At 43.3% G+C, this 19,018-nt stretch overlaps 1 protein-coding gene across 5 annotated transcripts in view; it reads right to left on the reverse strand.

Annotated features, from left to right (window-relative positions):
• SCUBE3 (signal peptide, CUB domain and EGF like domain containing 3) overlaps positions 1-18,527 on the reverse strand; it is a 297,033-nt gene extending 278,506 nt beyond the window's left edge. For all 5 annotated transcript variants that reach the window (XM_030221603.1, XM_030221600.1, XM_030221602.1 and 2 more), the window contains exon 1: positions 18,384-18,527. In XM_030221603.1, coding sequence (XP_030077463.1) covers positions 18,384-18,468 — 85 coding nt within the window. In that variant the 5' untranslated portion in view covers positions 18,469-18,527. The remainder of the gene's footprint in view (positions 1-18,383) is intronic.
• Between the last annotated feature and the right edge of the window lie 491 nt (positions 18,528-19,018).

Here is a 19,018-nt window from a genome sequence, read left to right on the forward strand (position 1 = left end):
TCATAAAACCTCCTTGGCTTAGCACACCAATTTTATAGAACAGAACCTAGCAGACTACCAGATTTAGGGGTCCTCTTACTAAGGTGAAGTAGGGTTGCCGAACAGGTAGCGCACAGCAAAATAGCACTACGACAGGGCACGCCCAGGCATCCTGCGGTAGGTTTGTGTTTTCCACATGGCGTTTTCCCACGCCAGAAAATATTTTTCTATTTTCTAGCGTGGAGGCGCGGTGTAGGCGTAGCCGGTGGTAATTGGTCATCGCCGTACACTGTCCGATTACCGCTAGGTTAGCCTGCGAGCCCCTATCACCTACTAAATAGGTGGCAGTAAGGACTTAAGCAGTAAATCGCAGTGCAGCGATATTTTTATTAGTACACAGCCATTTACGACTTCCATTTAAAATAATGGAAATTCTGGCTGCGATAACAAGTGGCCTCGGCGTATGGCAATTTCACTCACCCAGGGCCGCCAAGAGACTGGGCCGGGCCCAGGGCAAGGCCACCCCCGGGGCCCCACCCCCATCGCCCCCCCCCCCCCAAGGTCATCGTCGCCGCCCCCCCTCCGTTCACCACCAGGCCGGGCCCCCTGAATTCAAATCATAGCGCCTCACCTCGACCTCGCTCCGAGTGAAAGAAGCGCAGCAGTGGCAGTCTGCAGATCGCCTCCCTTCGGGCCTTCCCTCCCTGTGTCCCGCCCTCGCGCAAGTTACATCAGACGAGGACGGGACACAGGGAAGGAAGGCCCGAAAGGAGGCAATCTGCAGACTGCCTCTGCTGCGCTTCTTTCTCACGGAACGAGGTCGAAGTGAGGCGCTATGATTTGAACTCAGGGGGGCCCGGCCCGGTGGTGGACAGAGGGGGCCGGGTGGAGGGGACTGCGGCGCCGGGCCCCCCTTGGAGGCCCTGTCCCGGGGAATTTTGTCCCCCCTGCCCCCCGCCTCTCGGCGGCCCTGCACTCACCCACACTACTGCTGGCCACATTTTACCACAGCTTTGTAAAAGGACAACTTAATGAGAAGTATGCTTTCAAGGATAAGATTCCAGTTCCTCAGCTGCAGGCAGAATTCAAAATTTCAGGGTAGGATTATGATTGGAGTTATATAACCATTTGGTATCCAGCAATCATTTTCCCCCATTTTCTTTGGGGTTATTTTACTAAGCTATGGGAAAAAGTGGCCTTAGGGTGCCCTTATGTGGAGCAGTAGGCCTAGTGGTTAGTGCAGTGGATTTTGATCCTGAGGAACTAGGTTCTATTCCCACTGCAGCTCCTTGTATATACTAAGTAAAAGCTTTGAATGTAGTTGCAAAAACCACAGAAAGGTGTTATATCAAGTCCCATTTCCATTTCCCTATTAGAGATTCTACATGGAATGTTGCTAGTGAAGGAGTAGCCTAGTGGTTAGTGCAGCGGCCTTTGATCCTGGGGAGCTGGGTTCAATTCCCACTACAACTCCTTGTGACTCTGGGCAAGTCACTTAACTCTCCATTGCCCCAGGTACAAATAAGTACCTGTATATCTTCTATATATATAAAACTCACCCTCAACGTTCTATTCTCTGACATCACTGAAGCCAAGGTTCGTAAGTTTGTGGTGCTGAAGCCACGAAAATCACCCAGTCTCTGGGCCCCGCCCTCGCGCCAAACGTTATGACGTTGAGGGCGGAGCAATTCAGTCACACATCGATGGCGAGCAGGGCGGCGCAATGGCGTCAGTGACGGCGAAGGTGCGGTGGTTGGGTGGTTGGGTGGGTTGGGTGGGAAGGGGCAGAGGAAAGCCTTGCTAGCGCCCGTTTCATTGGCTCCAGAAACGGGCCATTTTTACTAGTAATATATAAACTGCTTTGAATGTAGTTGCAAAAACCACAGAAAGGCAGTATATCAAGTCCCATTTCCCTTTCCCTATTTGAGACTCTACACGGAATGTTGCTACTATTTGAGATTCTACATGGAGTGTGGTTAGTGCAGCAGACTTTGATCCTGGGGAACTGGGTTTGATGCCCAGTGCATCTCCTTGGGACTCTAGGCAAGTCACCTAACCCTCCATTGCCCCAGGTACAAATAAGTACTTCTATATACTATGTAAATTGCTTTGAATGTAGTTGCAAAAGCCACAGAAAGGCAGTATATCAAGTCCCACTCCTTTTCCCTTATGTAGGTCTTTCCTGTGCACCAAGGCCATTTTTACTGCAGCCATAATCCCCCCCCGGATTCTACATAGTGTGACCGAAATTGCGCATGCAAATCCAGTCATATTCTGGATTTGTACAAGCAATTTAATTACTTAACAAGCCAATCAGTTCCCATCATTGCCACTTAACAAGCAATTATTGATACTAATTGGCACTAATTAGAATTTACACACACAGATTGCTAGGCATGGAATAGTTGGGGCTGTGAGCATTCTCCATGCCTAACTTAGGCACACCAAGTTGTACTTGGTGTAAATGGAAGAGCCTAGAGTTAGACACAGGCATGGCCACTAGGCGTATTCTATAAACCCCACCTAAATCTAGGCATGGTTTACAGAATACGCCTAAGTGGAAATATTTCAGCGCCAATTTTTCAGGCGTCATATATAGAATCTAGTCCAATATGACTGATTTTCTATTTTCCCCATTAATGGCCATGCGCTCGTGTTCCAGAAAACAACAAGGCAAACGATCTGCAAAATCCAACGTGGAAAACAAACCAGCAGATCAGTATAATATCCAAAAAGACTTTATTGAGGATACCGTGTATGAAACAAATGCCCGACACAGGCCGTGTTTCGCCCAACAATAGTTTGTAAGCGCTAAGGGCTCAAGCAGTATCTGTGTGCTAACCAGTTAGCATGTGCTACTGTAGATGCCAGTGGCATAGCTAGGTGGGGCCACGGGGGCCTGGGCCCCTGTAGATGTGGCCCTGGACCCCCCTGCCGACGATCCTCTCGACCCCCCCCCTCCTGCCGTCAACCCGCCGTCGCCTACCTTTGCTGGCGGGGGACCCCGACCCCTGCCAGCCGAGGTCCTCTTCTTCCAGCGCAAGGCTTCATTCAGTTTCTGAGTCTGACGTCCTGCACGTTGTCAGACTCACAGAAACAGAACGAAGCCTTGCAGATCAGCTGAGTCTGTGAGTCTGAGTCTGTTACTGTGACTGTGAGTCTGATGTCCTGCACGTACAACGTGCAGGACGTCAGAAACAGAACGAAGCCTTGCGCCGGAAGAAGAGGACCTCGGCTGGCGAAGGTTGGGGTCCCCCACCAGCAAAGGTAGGCGACAGCGGCGGCGCGGGAGGGTTGGCTTTGTATGGCTACAAAAGCTTTAAGCTTGACTACATGTGTACCAGTCGGACCTTTAAGCGGATTATAACTTCAAGGGGGGATCGGCTAGGCGATATTTTAGAAAGATGCGCACACAAATTTTTTAGCACAGAACTGAAAAGAGGGCGTGGCCATGGGAGAGGCATGGGCAGGTCAAGGGCATTTGCTAAAGATGCACGCAGTATTATAGAATTCGGCGATCTGCACTTAATTTAGGCTTTCAGGTTGGTTGCGAATCCCGGTGCTACTCGCTATTCTATAAACAGCGCCCAATTCAGAGCACTGAACATGTATCTTTTTTTTGTCACCTGTTTACTGAATCGAGTCCAAAATGCCTCGGAAATGAATACAGCAACAAAAAAACCCCTCTAATTTTGTGTAAAAGTGCTTGAATTTGTGTTTCTATCAGAATTGAAGGTCATTTACGTAACTGGCCAAGATACCTTCAGTATACTAATTGCATCACAAAAACAGCTGTACTACACCAGAGCCAATTACCGGGAGTCATTCAGCTAAAGGGTGTTAAGCACTTATCACTTGTTAACATGCTGAAAGGGGCTACCATATGACTGCGTTATGGGGTTTTGCGGTAGTTTCCCTGTTTCTGTTCATTAAAATGCATGTTACTGAATTTTTCTGTCAGAAGGTGTGGCCAGGATAGAAAGTGGGTGTGAAAATGTTAACTAGCTAGTGCATTTCACTTACCACACACAACAACTACTACTACTACTTATCATTTCTAAAGCGCTACTAGATGTACGCAGTGCTGTACACTTCAACATGAAGAGACAGCCCCTGCTCGACAGAGCTTACAATCTAATTAGGCCAGACAAACAGGACAAACAAAAGATAAGGGAATATTAAAGTGAGGATGATAAAATAAGGGTTCTGAACAAGTGAATAAGGGTTAGGAGTTAAAAGCAGCATCAAAAACATCAAACATATAAACGGCAAGTGACCGACTCACCTGCAAATGAGTAGTACAGACTTCCCTCTCTGCCCTGCCCTCGCGTCAAGACGTCATGACGTCAGAGGGCGGAACAGAGAGGGAAACGGAGTCGGACTGTCGGACCCCGCCGCTACCGCCTGGAAACGAACATCGCGCGAACCAACCTTCCCCCTCCCCCCATCCCCGCCGCTGCCACTCCCGCACCCCTCCATATCGGGCCCCCTGCACTGACCTGACAGTGCCTCTCACCTCCGTGTGGAAGCGATGCAGGCAGCAGCAGAGCAATCTGCTGCTGTCTGTAGCGCTTTCACATGGAGGTGAGAGGCGCTGTCAGGTCAGCGCAGGGGGCCCAGCACGGAGGGGGGAGGGAGCAGCGGCGAGGAGGGTAGCTGGACATGGGGGGAGGGCAGGGGGGAGAGGGCATGGTTGCTGGACATGGGGTGAGAGCAGGGCAGAGAGGAGGGTTGCTGGACATGGGGGAAGGGGTGAGGCCAAGGGAAAGAGGAGGGTTGCTGGATATGGGGGGAGGATCAGTGGACAGGGTGAGGCCAGGGGAGAGAGGAGGGCTGCAATACTCGCCCGTTTTTACGGCTTAACGGCTAGTAGTAACATAACATAGTAGATGACGGGCTTTTAGCTTAGATTTGAAGACGGCCAGAGATGGAGCTTGATATACCAGCTCAAGAAGTCTATTCCAGGCATATGGTGCAGCAAGAGAAAAGGAACGAAGTCTGGAGTTAGCAGAGGAGGAGAAGGGTACAGATAAGAGAGATTTACCCAGTGAACGGAGTTCCCGGGGAGGAATGTAGGGAGAGATGAGAGTGGAGAGGTACTGAGGAGCTGCAGAGTGAATGCATTTATAGGTCAATAAGAGGAGTTTGAACTGTATGCGGAAACGGATAGGAAGCCAGTGAAGTGACTTGAGGAGAGGGCTAATATGAGCAAATTCTCAGATTCTATATAAGTTGCGGCGAGTAGCGCATATTAAATTGAGTGTGCGACCAATTTACGTGCACACTTTGAGTAACGAGCTAATCAGTGATGATAACTGGCCAACAAAAAACGATCATCACTAAGTAGCAATAATTGGAATTTACACGTTTCTTTGTAGGCATATTCTAAAAACAGGTGCGCACAAATCCCAGTACGCATAGCTGAAAAGGAGGTGAGGCTATGGGAGGAATGTGGGCATCAGGGCATTACTCAAATGGACATGCGTTGTTATAGAGTTCAGGGGAATGCGCCTTCATTTAGGGAGTGAGTATTTACACCAGGTTTTTAGTGACGTAAGTGGCCCTGTCTAAACGCAGGAGCGTTCCCTGGTGCTATGTGCTATTCAATACAACACACCTAACTACAGAATAGCATTAAGCTCTTTTTCTGGACGTGTTTATTTATTTGTTACATTTGTATCCCACATTTTCCCACCTTTTTGCAGGCTTAATGTGGCTTACATATAACCGTTAACGGCGTTAACCGATTCCGGTCCGAACAAATACATGGTATGAATGAATACAAAGTGATATTGTGATAGAATGAGGTACATGTATGGTAGGTACAATTGGGGGGAACTTAGAGAGGGAAAGGGGGAAGAAGAGTCAGGTAATGTCCGTTACGGTCTTTGGTTACATTGTGTCGCAAGTGACCAGGCATTTTTATGTTGGGTCGGTGGGGTTAGCTCTTCTGAACAGGTCTGTTTTTAGTACTTTCTGAAAATTTAGGTGGTCGAGTGTAGTTTTTACTGCTTTTGGTAATGCGTTCCATAGTTGTGCGCTTAGATAGGAAAAGCTGAATGCATAGGTGGATTTGTATTTGAGTCCTTTGCTGCTTGGGTAGTGGAGGTTTAGGTATGACCGTGCAGATTTTGTGGTGTTTCTGGTTGGCAGGTCGATGAGGTCTGTCATGTATCCCGGTGCCTCGCCGTAAATAATTTTATGAACAGTAGTGCAGATTTTGAAAGTGATATGCTCTTTGATTGGTAGCCAATGCAATTTTTCTCAGAGTGGTTTGGCGCTGTCAAAACGTGTTTTGCCAAATATAAGCCTGGCTGCTGTGTTTTGGGGGGTCTGAAGTTTCTTTATGATTTGATCCTTGCATCCCGCATAGATTCCATTACAGTAATCTGCGTGGCTTAGTACCATTGGCTATACCAGGTTACGAAATATTTCCCTCGGGAAGAATGGTTTCACGCGTTTGAGTTTCCACATTGAGAAAAACATTTTCTTTATGGTGGATTTCGCTTGGGTCTCTAGTGATAGGTTACGGTCGATTGTTACTCCGAGAATTTTCAGGCTGTCTGAGATAGGGAGTTTAGAGTTTAGAATGCCATTTACAGAATCTGGCCCTAACTGGTTAATGCAGAGTTAATACGGGACCATGTATGGCCTTCTAAATAGGAGTATCAAAAACTCAAATGAAGAAAAGGATCACTTACTCAAGGTTTACACTCAAAACAAGAAAATAGTGATCGGTCCCAGATTGCCAGTATGTTCAGGAATAAATCACTATATTTAGCGCCTTATGTTTCTAGGTAGGAGGAAAAAGAGCTTTAGTTGTTGCTGAAACCAAGACACTGTTCATAAGAACTGCATGATTTAACGTGCTTGGCAAAGCTATACTCAATCATTGGCTCACCCAAAACACCTCCAAGTCCAGAAAGTATCTCTTTTTTTCTTCTTTGATCTCTTACAGTGACTTTTTAAACATTTTTATTAATTAATATTTTTGTTATTTTTTTTTCTCACAATCCTGAACAAGTCTAGCAGGTCTGGCCAACATTTACATCTACATTTACTATCAGCATTCATATTGTTTCACAAAAACGAGCATACGAGAGACAGAAAGAGACTTAGCTTATTAATGGACTATCCCAACGGGAGCCCGTTTCACATCCGCTTCTTCAGGGGGAAGTCTTCGATAGGTCTCATACTCTACAAAATAACAAATATTCAACCTAATGATGATCCCCTTGGCCAAACTACTATCAAACCAAAACCTCAATCCATACATATACACCGATGACGTAACGATATATATTCCTTTCAAACAAGACATCAGTGAAATCTCCAACGAAATCAACCAAAGTCTACACATCATGAACACCTGGGCAGATGCATTCCAACTGAAACTGAACGCAGAAAAAACCCAATGCCTAATACTTACCTCCCAATACAATACGAGGAAATTTACCACCAGCAATACACCAAAATTAAATCTGCCAATCTCAAAAACCTTAAAAATCCTTGGAGTTACTATTGACCGGCACCTAACACTCGAGACCCACGCGAACAACACAACCAAAAAGATGTTCTACTCAATGTGGAAATTGAAAAGAATAAGACCATTCTTCCCAAGGTCCGTCTTCCGCAGCCTGGTGCAATCACTCGTGCTCAGCCATTTAGACTATTGCAACTCACTCTACGCAGGCTGCAAAGAACAAATACTGAAAAAACTCCAAACAGCCCAGAACACAGCAGCCAGACTTCTATTCGGAAAACCAAAATACGAAAGTGCAAAACCCCTATGAGAAAAACTGCACTGGCTCCCACTCAAAGTATGCACCTTGGTTCACAAGATGGTGAAGCCCCTGCCTACATGTCAGACTTGATAGACCTACCACCCAGGAATGCTAAAAAATCATCCCGAACTTTCCTTAATCTCCACTTCCCTAACTGCAGAGGCCTAAAATACAAATGCATGCATCAACCTTTTCCTATATGAGTACACAGTTCTGGAACGCACTACCACGCAACCTGAAAACGATTTACGAATTAACCGGCTTCCGCATACTACTGAAGACCCATCTTTTTGACAAAATATATCATAAGGATCAAAACACATAAATTCCTTATATATAGTTAGAAATGTCTCATAATATTTCCTTTTGCACTCTCATTTTTCGTACCTTCACCACTTATGAAACCCCTCACTTATAGCTAGAAATGTGTCATGTCTCATGAAGTTATCCTCAAGTTGCTATCCTATAGTTCTTATTGCCTCATAATGTTATCTTCATTTTGTCTTCTCATAATTCCTCACCATGTAACCCATAATCAAATTGTAACAAATTGTATTTCCATCATTCACGATGTATTGTAAGCCACACTGAGCCTGCAAAGAGGTGGGAAAATGTGGGATACAAATGCAATAAATAAATAAAATATCAGTCCCTTTAAACCTTGCTCATATGAAAATATATAAACATATATGAAATGCAAAGTATTCATCTACCAGTGACACCGCTCTCTTTTCTTAGTTCTTGGCAGAAACTAGGGAACAAAGATGGTGCTCAATTTATCAAAAACACTGGTGCCTGCGCAATGATGTCAGCTCGAATTAAAGAAATACTGACCACTCCACCACTTTGTTCAGACCATGGGGGTCCAAATTATTTAAACGATAAATCCATCACTGTTCCAGTTGTGTCAATCTTCTATCTAAATCTCCTCCTCTAGTATTTGGAAACCATCGATCCATGATGATACAAAAGAAAATCTTAAATGTACGTGCTGTAGCCCTGCAGTGTGAAATTAAAGGGGCCGTCCCTTTTTTATGGAGGATGTTAAATCTATGTTCATTCATCCGAATGTGCAGAGGATGGGTCGTTTTGCCCATATAGATTTTGTCGCAAGGGCATTGAGTAGATAAACCATATGAATAGATTTACAGTTAGTGCTGAGGGATGTATTGTCTTGGTCATCTCATAACAACAAATGATAATTTAACCAAGGTGGAGAAACAGTCCCTGAAAAAATTACAGAAGGACCATCAACTAGTCGTTAAAAAGGCTGATAAGCGTGGTGCGGTTATTATACAAGATCGCTCCGTCTATATTCAAGAAGTACAGTCACAATTAGGTGTCCTGGACACCTATCAGCCTCTGGATGAAAATCCCACTATTAGATTGCATGGTGAGATTCATAGGTTAACTCAGGAAGCTCATGACTATGTTGTTTTGACGTCCAAAGAAATAAAATGTTTAAATGTTTCACATCCAGTTATTCTGGTTTTCTATTCGTTACCAAAAATCCATAAAGATGACAAACGTCCCCCAGGAAGACCGATTTTTTCCTCTAGAGGTTCTTTACTTGAACCTCTCTCAATATTCGTTGACTTTTTTCTCAAACCATTGGCACAAGCAGCTCCTTCTTATATCAAGGATACTACGCATTTTCTAATATTATTACAAGTAATGGAAGTCAATAAACAGGAGAAACATTAAATCACTTTACACATGTATTCCACAAGATGAGGCTTTAGTAGTATTTGAGGCTGCATTGGATACTAGACCAAAGCCGCACGATGTTCCTACTGCTTTTTTGCTTAAATTGGCTAAGTTAGCATTGACGGACATTTTTTTTTTCTTTTCCAGGATGTGATATATCTTCAGAAAACTGAGGTCGCAATGGGCGCCACATTTGCTCCAAGTGTAGTGAATCTGCATATGATGGTTTTTGAAAAGCATGGATAGAAAATTCTTCCTTTCTTGGTAAAATTGCTTTTTGGAAACGATACATCGACGACGTTTTCCTGCTTTGGAAGGGGTCCATTGCGGAATTATCTGATTTCATCAATTGGCTTAATAGTCGGAATCCGGCACTCTCATTTACCCTGGAATGTTCTGCGGACATGATCCATTTTTTGGATATTCAGATTCAACAGAGTCAATTTGCTTTCAAGACTACTGTATATTAAAAAAAAAAGCACAAATCGGAACACATTGCTTCAATAACGTAGTTGTCACCCTAAACAATTAAAACAAAGTTTGCCCTATTCTCAGTTTCTGAGGTACAGGAGAATTTGTACTGAAATTTCTGATTTCAAGAAGTAGTCTATTGAATTAGCTACAGTTTTGGGATGCTAGAGGTTATCCCAAAAACGTTTTATGTACAGCTCTAACTCGAGCACGCTTTAATGATAGATCCTGGTGGTTTCAAGATAAACACATTGATAATATGGATGTCAATATGGATGTTTTCGTCATGAAATATACAACAGGTAGTGAATTGGTCACTAATATCATTAAAAGACATTGGAATGTCATGACTACACATCCCATTTTTGCATCACGATCCTTGCAGATAGCCTACTCGTGGGGTTCAAATCTAAAGGAGATTCCGAGTCCAGCAGTGTTACTGGACTTACACATTTCATACACCGAGGGTAAACATAGCAAATGTGGTCATTGCAAATCCTGTTCTATCATGAAAGAATGCGCCGAGTTCATTAATCCTGGGAATGTGAAAACATATAAGTTGAGACATCGAACAAACTGTAAATCTAGTCATGTGGTTGATCTGCTTCAATGCTCTTGCGAAAACGATCCGTCCCCTGCACATTCGGATGAATGAACATAGATTTGACACCCTCCATAAAAAAGAGATAGCCTCTTTAGTTTCGTACTGTAGGGCTGCAGCACAAAGATTTGAAGATTTCTTTTGTATCATCATAGATCGATGGTTTCCAAATACTAGTGACATCATTGTGCAGGCGCTGGCGTTTTTGATAAATTGAGCGCCATCTTTGTTCCTTAGTTCCTGCCAAGCACTAAGAAAAGAGAGCGGTGTCACTGGTAGAAGTATACTTTGCATTTCATATATGTTTATATATTTGCATATGAGCAAGGTTTTGAGGATTGATTTTTGATTTGCTATTTTGTAGAGTATGAGACCAATCGAGGACGTCCCCTGAAGAAGCGGATGTGAAACGGGCTCCGCTCCCGTTGGGATAGTCTGTTAATAAGCTACGGCTCTCGTATGCTCGTTTTTGCGAAACAATATGAATGCTGATAGTAAATGTAGATGTAAATGTTGTCTAATAGGAAGTGGGAAATGGACCAATGACTCCAGGGAAACGGGACTGTGATGATAAAAGAAACAGCTTTATTCACAGACTCAACACAGTACTGCTGTAATGCCTACACTATTTGATAAACAGATACCAACGGTGAAATCTTTTAGGTACCTAGGAGTCATTATTGACTCAGCTTTATCATTTAGTGAAGAAATATCAGAAACAGTCAAGAAATCATTTTATCATCTGCGAAAATTGCGTTCTATTAGAAACTCTATTGATAAAACTTCACTATGTACCTTAGCACATGCATGTTTTACAACACGTCTGGATTATTGCAATATCGTCTATGCAGGTCTTACTAAGATTGATGTAAAACGACTACAGACGATACAGAATACTGCAGCTCGAATTATTTGTAGAGCGTCAAAATATGATAGGATTACACCTCTTTTATACCATCTTCACTGGCTCCCAGTTGAAGCCAGAATAAAATTTAAGATTCTTACTCTGGCTTTTAAAGCCCTACATTTACTGACTCCTCAATATTTAGCCAACGTTATTTTACCATATTCACCTACACGAACTCTCCGATCACTTACCGATAACAGACTAATAATTCCATCACCACAAAAGGCTAGATGGGAATCTACTAGAAATTCAGCTGTTTTCTTTCTAGCTCCCTCTCTCCGGAATTGTCTTCCTAAAACTATTAGATTGGAAGAATCATATGTTAAGTTTCGCAAACTTCTAAAAACACATCTACTTCAGAATACATTTGAAAGTAATCTGGGATGAAAAAGGGGAACATGGGCAGAATGAACATGCAGTAACAAATCATATGTTTTGCTTATATAAACTTGTTATGAATGGATTGTCCACTGATGTTTTTACTTTTTAGAATGGATGTTTTTAGCTTGCTGTGCTTTCCTGTCAAATTAATGGAGTTCTTATATGTTATGTACCACTACTGCCAACTCCAGACTTCGCGCCTTCTGTCTCGCTGCACCCTACGCCTGGAATAAACTTCCTGAGCCCCTACGTCTTGCCCCATCCTTGGCCACCTTTAAATCTAGACTGAAAGCCCACCTCTTTGACATTGCTTTTGACTCGTAACCGCTCGCCTCCACCTACCCTCCTCTCTTCCTTCCCGTTCACATTAATTGATTTGATTTGCTTACTTTATTTATTTATTTATTTATTGTCTATTAGATTGTAAGCTCTTTGAGCAGGGACTGTCTTTCTTCTATGTTTGTGCAGCGCTGCGTATGCCTTGTAGCGCTATAGAAATGCTAAATAGTAGTAGTAGTTATGTTATTTTAAATTTTGATATTTTATTGTTTAAGATGTAAACCGTTCTGGTTTGTGTATGCAATAAGAAACGGTATAGAAAATAAATAAACGATAAACGATACTGTGTTTCGGCCACAGGCCTGCCTCAGGAGTCTTGAATGATCCTCGTAGCTTGAAAAGTGGAGATGCTAATGGGTAGCCTTGATAAAAGACTTTGAAAAAATAATGTAGGGTCTCTGTATAGTTGACCAGACTTGCTGGACTTGTTCAGGATTGTGAGAAAACAACAAGAAAAATATTAATTAACAAAAATTTTTTTTTAAAAAGTCACTGTAAGAGATCATAGAAAGAAAAAAAAAAAAAGATACATTCTGGACTTGGAGGTTTTTTGGGTGAGCCAATGATTGAGTATAGCTGTGCCAAGAACGTTGAATCATGCAGCTCTTATGAACAGTGTCTTGGTTTCAGCAACAACTAAGGTTCTTTTTCCTCCTACCTAGAGACATAAGGCGCTAAATATAGTGATTTATTCCTGAACATACTGGCAAGCTGGGACCAATCACTATTTTCTTGTTTTGAGTGTAAACTTCTAAATAGGAGGCAGTAAGTGGTTCCATGTTAACCAAGACCAGGTACCACGTGTTAATCTGAATATTAACACATGTTAATATTAACATATTAACACATATTAACCTACTCCTCACCGGACTCCCACTTAGCCACCTATCCCTCCTTCAGTCCGTCCAGAACTCTGCCGCATGTCTTATCTTCTGCCTTGACCGATATACTCATATCACCCCTCTCCTCAAGTCACTTCACTGGCTTCCGATCAGATACCGCATACAGTTCAAGCTTCTCCTACTAACTTACAAATGCACTCGATCTGCAGCCCCTCCTTACCTCTCTACCCTCATCTCCCCTTACGTCCCTACCCGTAACCTCCGCTCTCAAGACAAATCCCTCCTTTCAGTACCCTTCTCCACCACCGGCAACTCTAGGCTCCGCCCTTTCTGCCTCGCCTCACCCCATGCTTGGAACAAACTCCCTGAGCCCATACGCCAGGCCCCCTCCCTACCCATCTTCAAATCATTGCTCAAAGCCCACCTCTTCAATGTCGCTTTCGGCACCTAATCACAACACCTCTATTCAGGAAATCTAGACTACCCCAACTTGACATTTTGTCCTTTAGATTGTAAGCTCTTCTGAGCAGGGACCGTCCTTAGTTATTAATTTGTACAGCGCTGCGTAACCCTAGTAGCGCTCTAGAAATGTTAAGTAGTAGTAGTAATAGTGGGAATGCCCCACCTTGATGCAGTGTTACTTTTGTGTGTTAAGCCCAAAAATTCAACACTTTTGGCAGAAGGGCTCCTGAATGCACAAAACAGTATTACAAATAGAAGAGGTTTTAAATTGAATGCTATGTACCATACGTTGGCAATACAGTGTTATCCACTGCATGAATTCAATCTATAGTAATGTATGAGCTGCACAAATAAATTTACTTAAGGGCTTTTTTCCTAAGCCGCGTGTCTATGTGCACCCGATGTGCGCCAAAATGGAGTTACTGCCCGGCTACCACGTGGCTCTTGTGGTAATTTCGTTTTTGGCGCTTGTCCGATACGCGCATCCGAAAAATAATTTTTATTTTCAGACGCGTGCCAAGTGGCATTTCATGTGCATAGGTCATTACCGCCCGGTTACCGCGTGAGACTTTACCGCTAGGTCCATGGCTGGCGGTAAGGTCTCAGACCCAAAATGGACATGCGGCAATTTTCACTTTGCCACATGTCCATTTTCGGCAAAAATTTTAAAAAGGCATTTTTTTGCAGGTGCGCTGAAAAAATTATTTTGTGCGCGCCCAAAACCTGTGCCTACACTACCGCAGGCCATTTTTCAGCGCACCTTAGTAAAAGGACCCCTGAGGGCCTCAGTATCTTCACTCCTAGCTCTAGGGTGTAAGTTAATAACACCACTTCCCACAAGATGCAGGTCTATTCAGCAACGTCCAGATTCATCCTATAACCTGGAATTTTTTTAACCAGAGTTCTATAAATATCCCTAAGGTTGCCTCGCAATTTTAAACACATGGTGGGAGAGGAGCAGGAAGCGAAATTATCATATATCAGGGGCAGAACATATTTTCTTTTGGGAGGGTCAAACAAAGCCAACTCTCTACCCAGTGGCGTAGCCACAGTTGGGCATGGGTGGGCCAGGGCCCACCCACTTAGGGCTCAGGCCCACCCAACAGTAGCACATATTTAGTGGTAGCTGGTGGGGATCCCAAGCTCTGCCAGCTGAAGGCTTCCCCCTGATGGTAACGAAAACGCTACTCTCCACGATACCGGCACCCGCGCATGCTCAGTTTTCAGCGCATGCCTGCTGCAGACTGCCAAGGTGGAAAAGCATTTTCCTGCCAGCTGAGATTTTTTTTTTTTTGGCGGTGGGGGTGGGGGAGAACACTTGGTGCCCACCTACTTCTTGCCTAGGCCCGCCCAAAATCTGTTTTCTGGCTACACCCCTGTCTCTACCTGTGTCCTGTCTCCCTGGTTGCTAATAGTGTGGAACACACAAAAGAAAGGTCCAAATCTCCCGTGAAAACGAAACAAACCACAAAAAATGGCGGAAGATAAACCAAAACAGACCAAAAACCAAGGGAGTAAGAGCGCCAGAAAAGTTTAATGGGACCCAAATAGTGTGGGCCAAAAAAATTGGTAGGACCATGACCCCTAAGCCCTCCCCCATTCTGCTGCCTATGGTGTATATTATGATAGAGTTCCTTGACCCAAAACCTTTGCAAAGGGATTTGAATGTAGCTCAAACCCTGGTCCTGGAGGCACCCCAGGTTTTCAGGATATCCACCATGAATATTCATGAGAGAGATTTGCATGTAGTGAAGACAGTGCATGCAAATCTAGCTCTTGAATCTTCATTGTGGAAATCCTGAAAACCTGACTGGCTGGGGTGCCTCCAGGACCTGGTTTGGGAACCACTGCGCTAACTGGTTAGCACGCAGTAATGTAGACGCATTACTGGTTAGCACAGCAATGCCCGCTTTCTGCCCTTGACATGCCCCTCAAGAAATACAAAAAGTAATTACTGCGTGGTTAGCGCAAAACTGAAAACTGATGCACAACATTGTAACGTGTCCACGTTGGGCCATTTTTGCTGCATGTTAGCAAAAGGACCCCTAGGTTTATACCTGAGGCAACGAAGGGTTAAGCGACTTGCCCATAATCACAAGGAACCACAGTGGAATTTGAATCCAGGTATCCCAGCCCACTACTGTGCCGTGCAAACCACCCTTCTATATAATTAGTACACTGTACACCCCAAATAACATGGATTCACTAATAGCATGGTCAAATATCTTGGACCCCATGGCCTTATTATATGGGGTCTACAGGTTTCTACAATATATCTGTTCTTTTTTCTAATTTTAAATCACTAGTTGATGTCACAAAGAGGGTAAACTTGACAACCATCTACCAGAATAAATTAGTCTGTCTGAAAATTGTCCACACTCAAAAGTATGGGCACACATCTACAACATATATACGTTCAGCAAGATGGGCAGGTGTTCCCAGGGGGGTGTTTGGGAAATGTTGAAAAATGTCAAGCATAGTTTGGATTTTCAGATCTATTTGTGGGTTTTTATTTTCATTTAAAAAATCTTCCTGCGGAAAAAGGAGGGGCACAATCCGCAGGCGTACGTGGGAAATTTTCAAAGGGAAACCACCAGGCTAGTTTCCCTTTGAAAATTAAGTCTGAAGTTTGTACCTGCAGACGCTGCAGCTAGGTGAGTGGTTTGAAACTTTGCTCCAGAATATTCAAAGAGTATGAAAAGCAAGAGCAGTTAGGTATGAGAAAGGAACACAAGAAATAAATTAAGAGGAAGGAGCAATGAATATTCTATTTTATCTTTGTTATACTATCATTTCTTCAGAAACATCACTGTCCGTAGTTTTAAGAGTGTGCATCTGATTTTGTAATTCTTGCAACAACGACAAAACAGGCAGCCTCAATTGTCTCTTCTAGAAGTCAGTCAGAGCTTGCCAAAATTACAGGGTTTTTAGAGCATTCCACTTACTCTTGACGGTGAAAGTTTGCTTTTGCAGGGCGATTAGGAAGGAGTGCCCATCCCAAGCATCAAACAAGGCCAACATTCTGAAATAGTCTATCAGACAGGCTCCTCTCCGAAGATGCTCTAATCCAAGCTCCACTTATCCCAAGTCTATTTATTTCTTTTAGACTAAACTTCCAGCATAATTCGACGTTCTAAATCAGTCAACGTAAACTGCAAGCGATGAATGTGTTTATTAAAATCAAAGCAAACCCATAATACTGAGCTAAACTGCCTCCATGTGTAGAGGTGGGCGTCCCAGGGGATAACTGCATATGAAGTATTGAGGCTTCACTGTTGACATTTCCCAAGAAGGGGAAAAAAATGTAGGTTTCATTCCTGTACTCTGATTGATTGATTTATTTATTTGTAGCATTTGTATCCCACATTTCCCCAACAATTTGCAGGCTCAATGTGGCTTACATTTGCCGTAATGGCAGTTGCCATTTCCGGGTGACAGAATTACAAATGGTAATGTGTTAAGTTGCATACATACATACATGGTAACATACATGTAACATAACATACGTGAACAGATCATGGTATAGATATATATCATGTGCATATATATGTTAAGGAAGAATAAATTATGGTAATACATGAACGTTCCTGAGTGCGAAATTGGGTTGTATCATTCTTTAGGTCATCGACTATGGAGAGAGCATATTCGACACAGATAAAGATAGAATGTTTCAACTTATAGCAACAATTTTTATTTCCTTATCATTTCAACCTTTAAATATATCAGCATGGGTTGTAGTTAGAAAGTGGCATTTTATTTTATTTTTTTAAAATACATATATATCCAGCCTATAAAACTATTGTTTTCAAGTTCAACTTCTGCCTTTTGCTCATCTGATCTGACAGATTCTTAATCTTCACTGAGCACTGCCACTCTCTGTCTCTCTGCCTTTTTACCATTCACTTCCAGAGAGCTCTGTCTTTTGAGAAATATGGCCTGGATCCTACCACACTCTCAAGTTCAAATTCTTTCACAGCTATTTTATTCACGTCAAAGAGGCTCCGCTGAAGAGGTCAGACCCATCCCCGGTATCGACAAACAGAACCGACCGGCACAAAACTGGCCATTCATTTACTACAAGCCTCGCCCTTCAGAAGACATTGGCACAAGGTGGAATCTGTTAGCCTTCACTGCCGAAAGGTAACAATTTTCTTAGGTCCGTATTTTATTTAAAAGTCCCTCTGTTTCTCAGGTTCTTCTGACCTACTTTTCACTAGAACGGGATAAACCAAACCCCAGAACTGAAAATAGCACGAGAGGTTACTTGCGATTACTTAAAAGCAGAAATGCACTAAACAATACCGATTCCTCTCTATCTACTTCACATAAAAGATTCACATGGAGGCTTGTTGAAGGCCCCTGACCTTTAAAACTCCTTTTTTCTACTTGAGTTTGGCTATTTCTCCTTAAAGTCTTCTCTATTAAATACGCATTAAGCACAAAGAATGTGGCCTTGAAATTCCTTCCAAGTTAGGGGCATCATTAAACGAAACATAATTTGTATGTGTTTTAAGTGTTTCTATATCCCCCCTCAAAACAATTTAAGGCATTTTTTTTCACGCAGTGCAGGCTTTCCCACACACAAGCAGCCCTTATCACTTGTACGTATTTATATACGTGCAAATGTTTCTATATGCATATGTTGGCATGAATACATAAACACGTATATATAGCTTGATGAGTTTATGCCATGAATCCTGCAAAAAAAAAAAAAACAACAACAACTTTTCATCGTGTTCTGAAATATTTGTTAAAAAAAAAACCAAACAGATAAAATTCAAACGACCGGACTGTATCATTGTCAGTAGAAATGGTATTTAGCAGAACTGTAGTCTTACAGGTTAAGCACAGAACAAAAGACGGTCCAAGACACATGTGCAAATAACAAACCGGTACCGGTCTTTTCTTACCTTGACTGGCTTTACTTCCCAGACTGTTGCCAGAGTGCAGGAGGATGAAAAGCAAGCAGAAACCAGAAACCCCCAAATCCCCCATTGCAATTGGTTAGGATCAGGCTGGGGTTTTTGTTGTGTGTGTGTTTTATACAGATGTTAAAATTGCAAAGAGTTTGCAAAGTGAAGGAGCTGAGGATTGAAATGATGGAGGGGGTGGGGGGGGGGGGGGGGGAGGAAACTGTTTGGGCTTTGAGCTCTTAATGCTGCTGCTCTTTAAGAGCCTGAACAAACAGAGACAAGGAGAAGTGGACTCGATCGCCCTCTCTGGAGCTAGAATCCGCAGCTGGGGTTTTTTTTTTTTTTGACCCTCTTACAAACGCAGCTCATTCCAGTTTTACAAAGCAAGGAACAGGAGCAGCAGCAGCAAGGGAGAAAAGGAGAGAGACAGAGAGAGAGACCGATTCAGGGCTGAGGACCTGGGAAAGGGGAGGAGAAATTCGCATCCACGCAACGCCCTTGATTTTTTTTTTCTTCTTGTGTGTGTGAGCTTCTCCTTGTGCTGCCTGTTCGTCCCCCTGCTCCTGCTTTCCCCAGCCTGCCTGTAGGAATTTACAATCGGCCGCTGGGGGAACGGGACCCGTCGCTATGGA

Source organism: Microcaecilia unicolor, chromosome 12 (assembly GCF_901765095.1).
Source record: "Microcaecilia unicolor chromosome 12, aMicUni1.1, whole genome shotgun sequence".
In the NCBI taxonomy this organism is placed as follows: domain Eukaryota; kingdom Metazoa; phylum Chordata; class Amphibia; order Gymnophiona; family Siphonopidae; genus Microcaecilia; species Microcaecilia unicolor.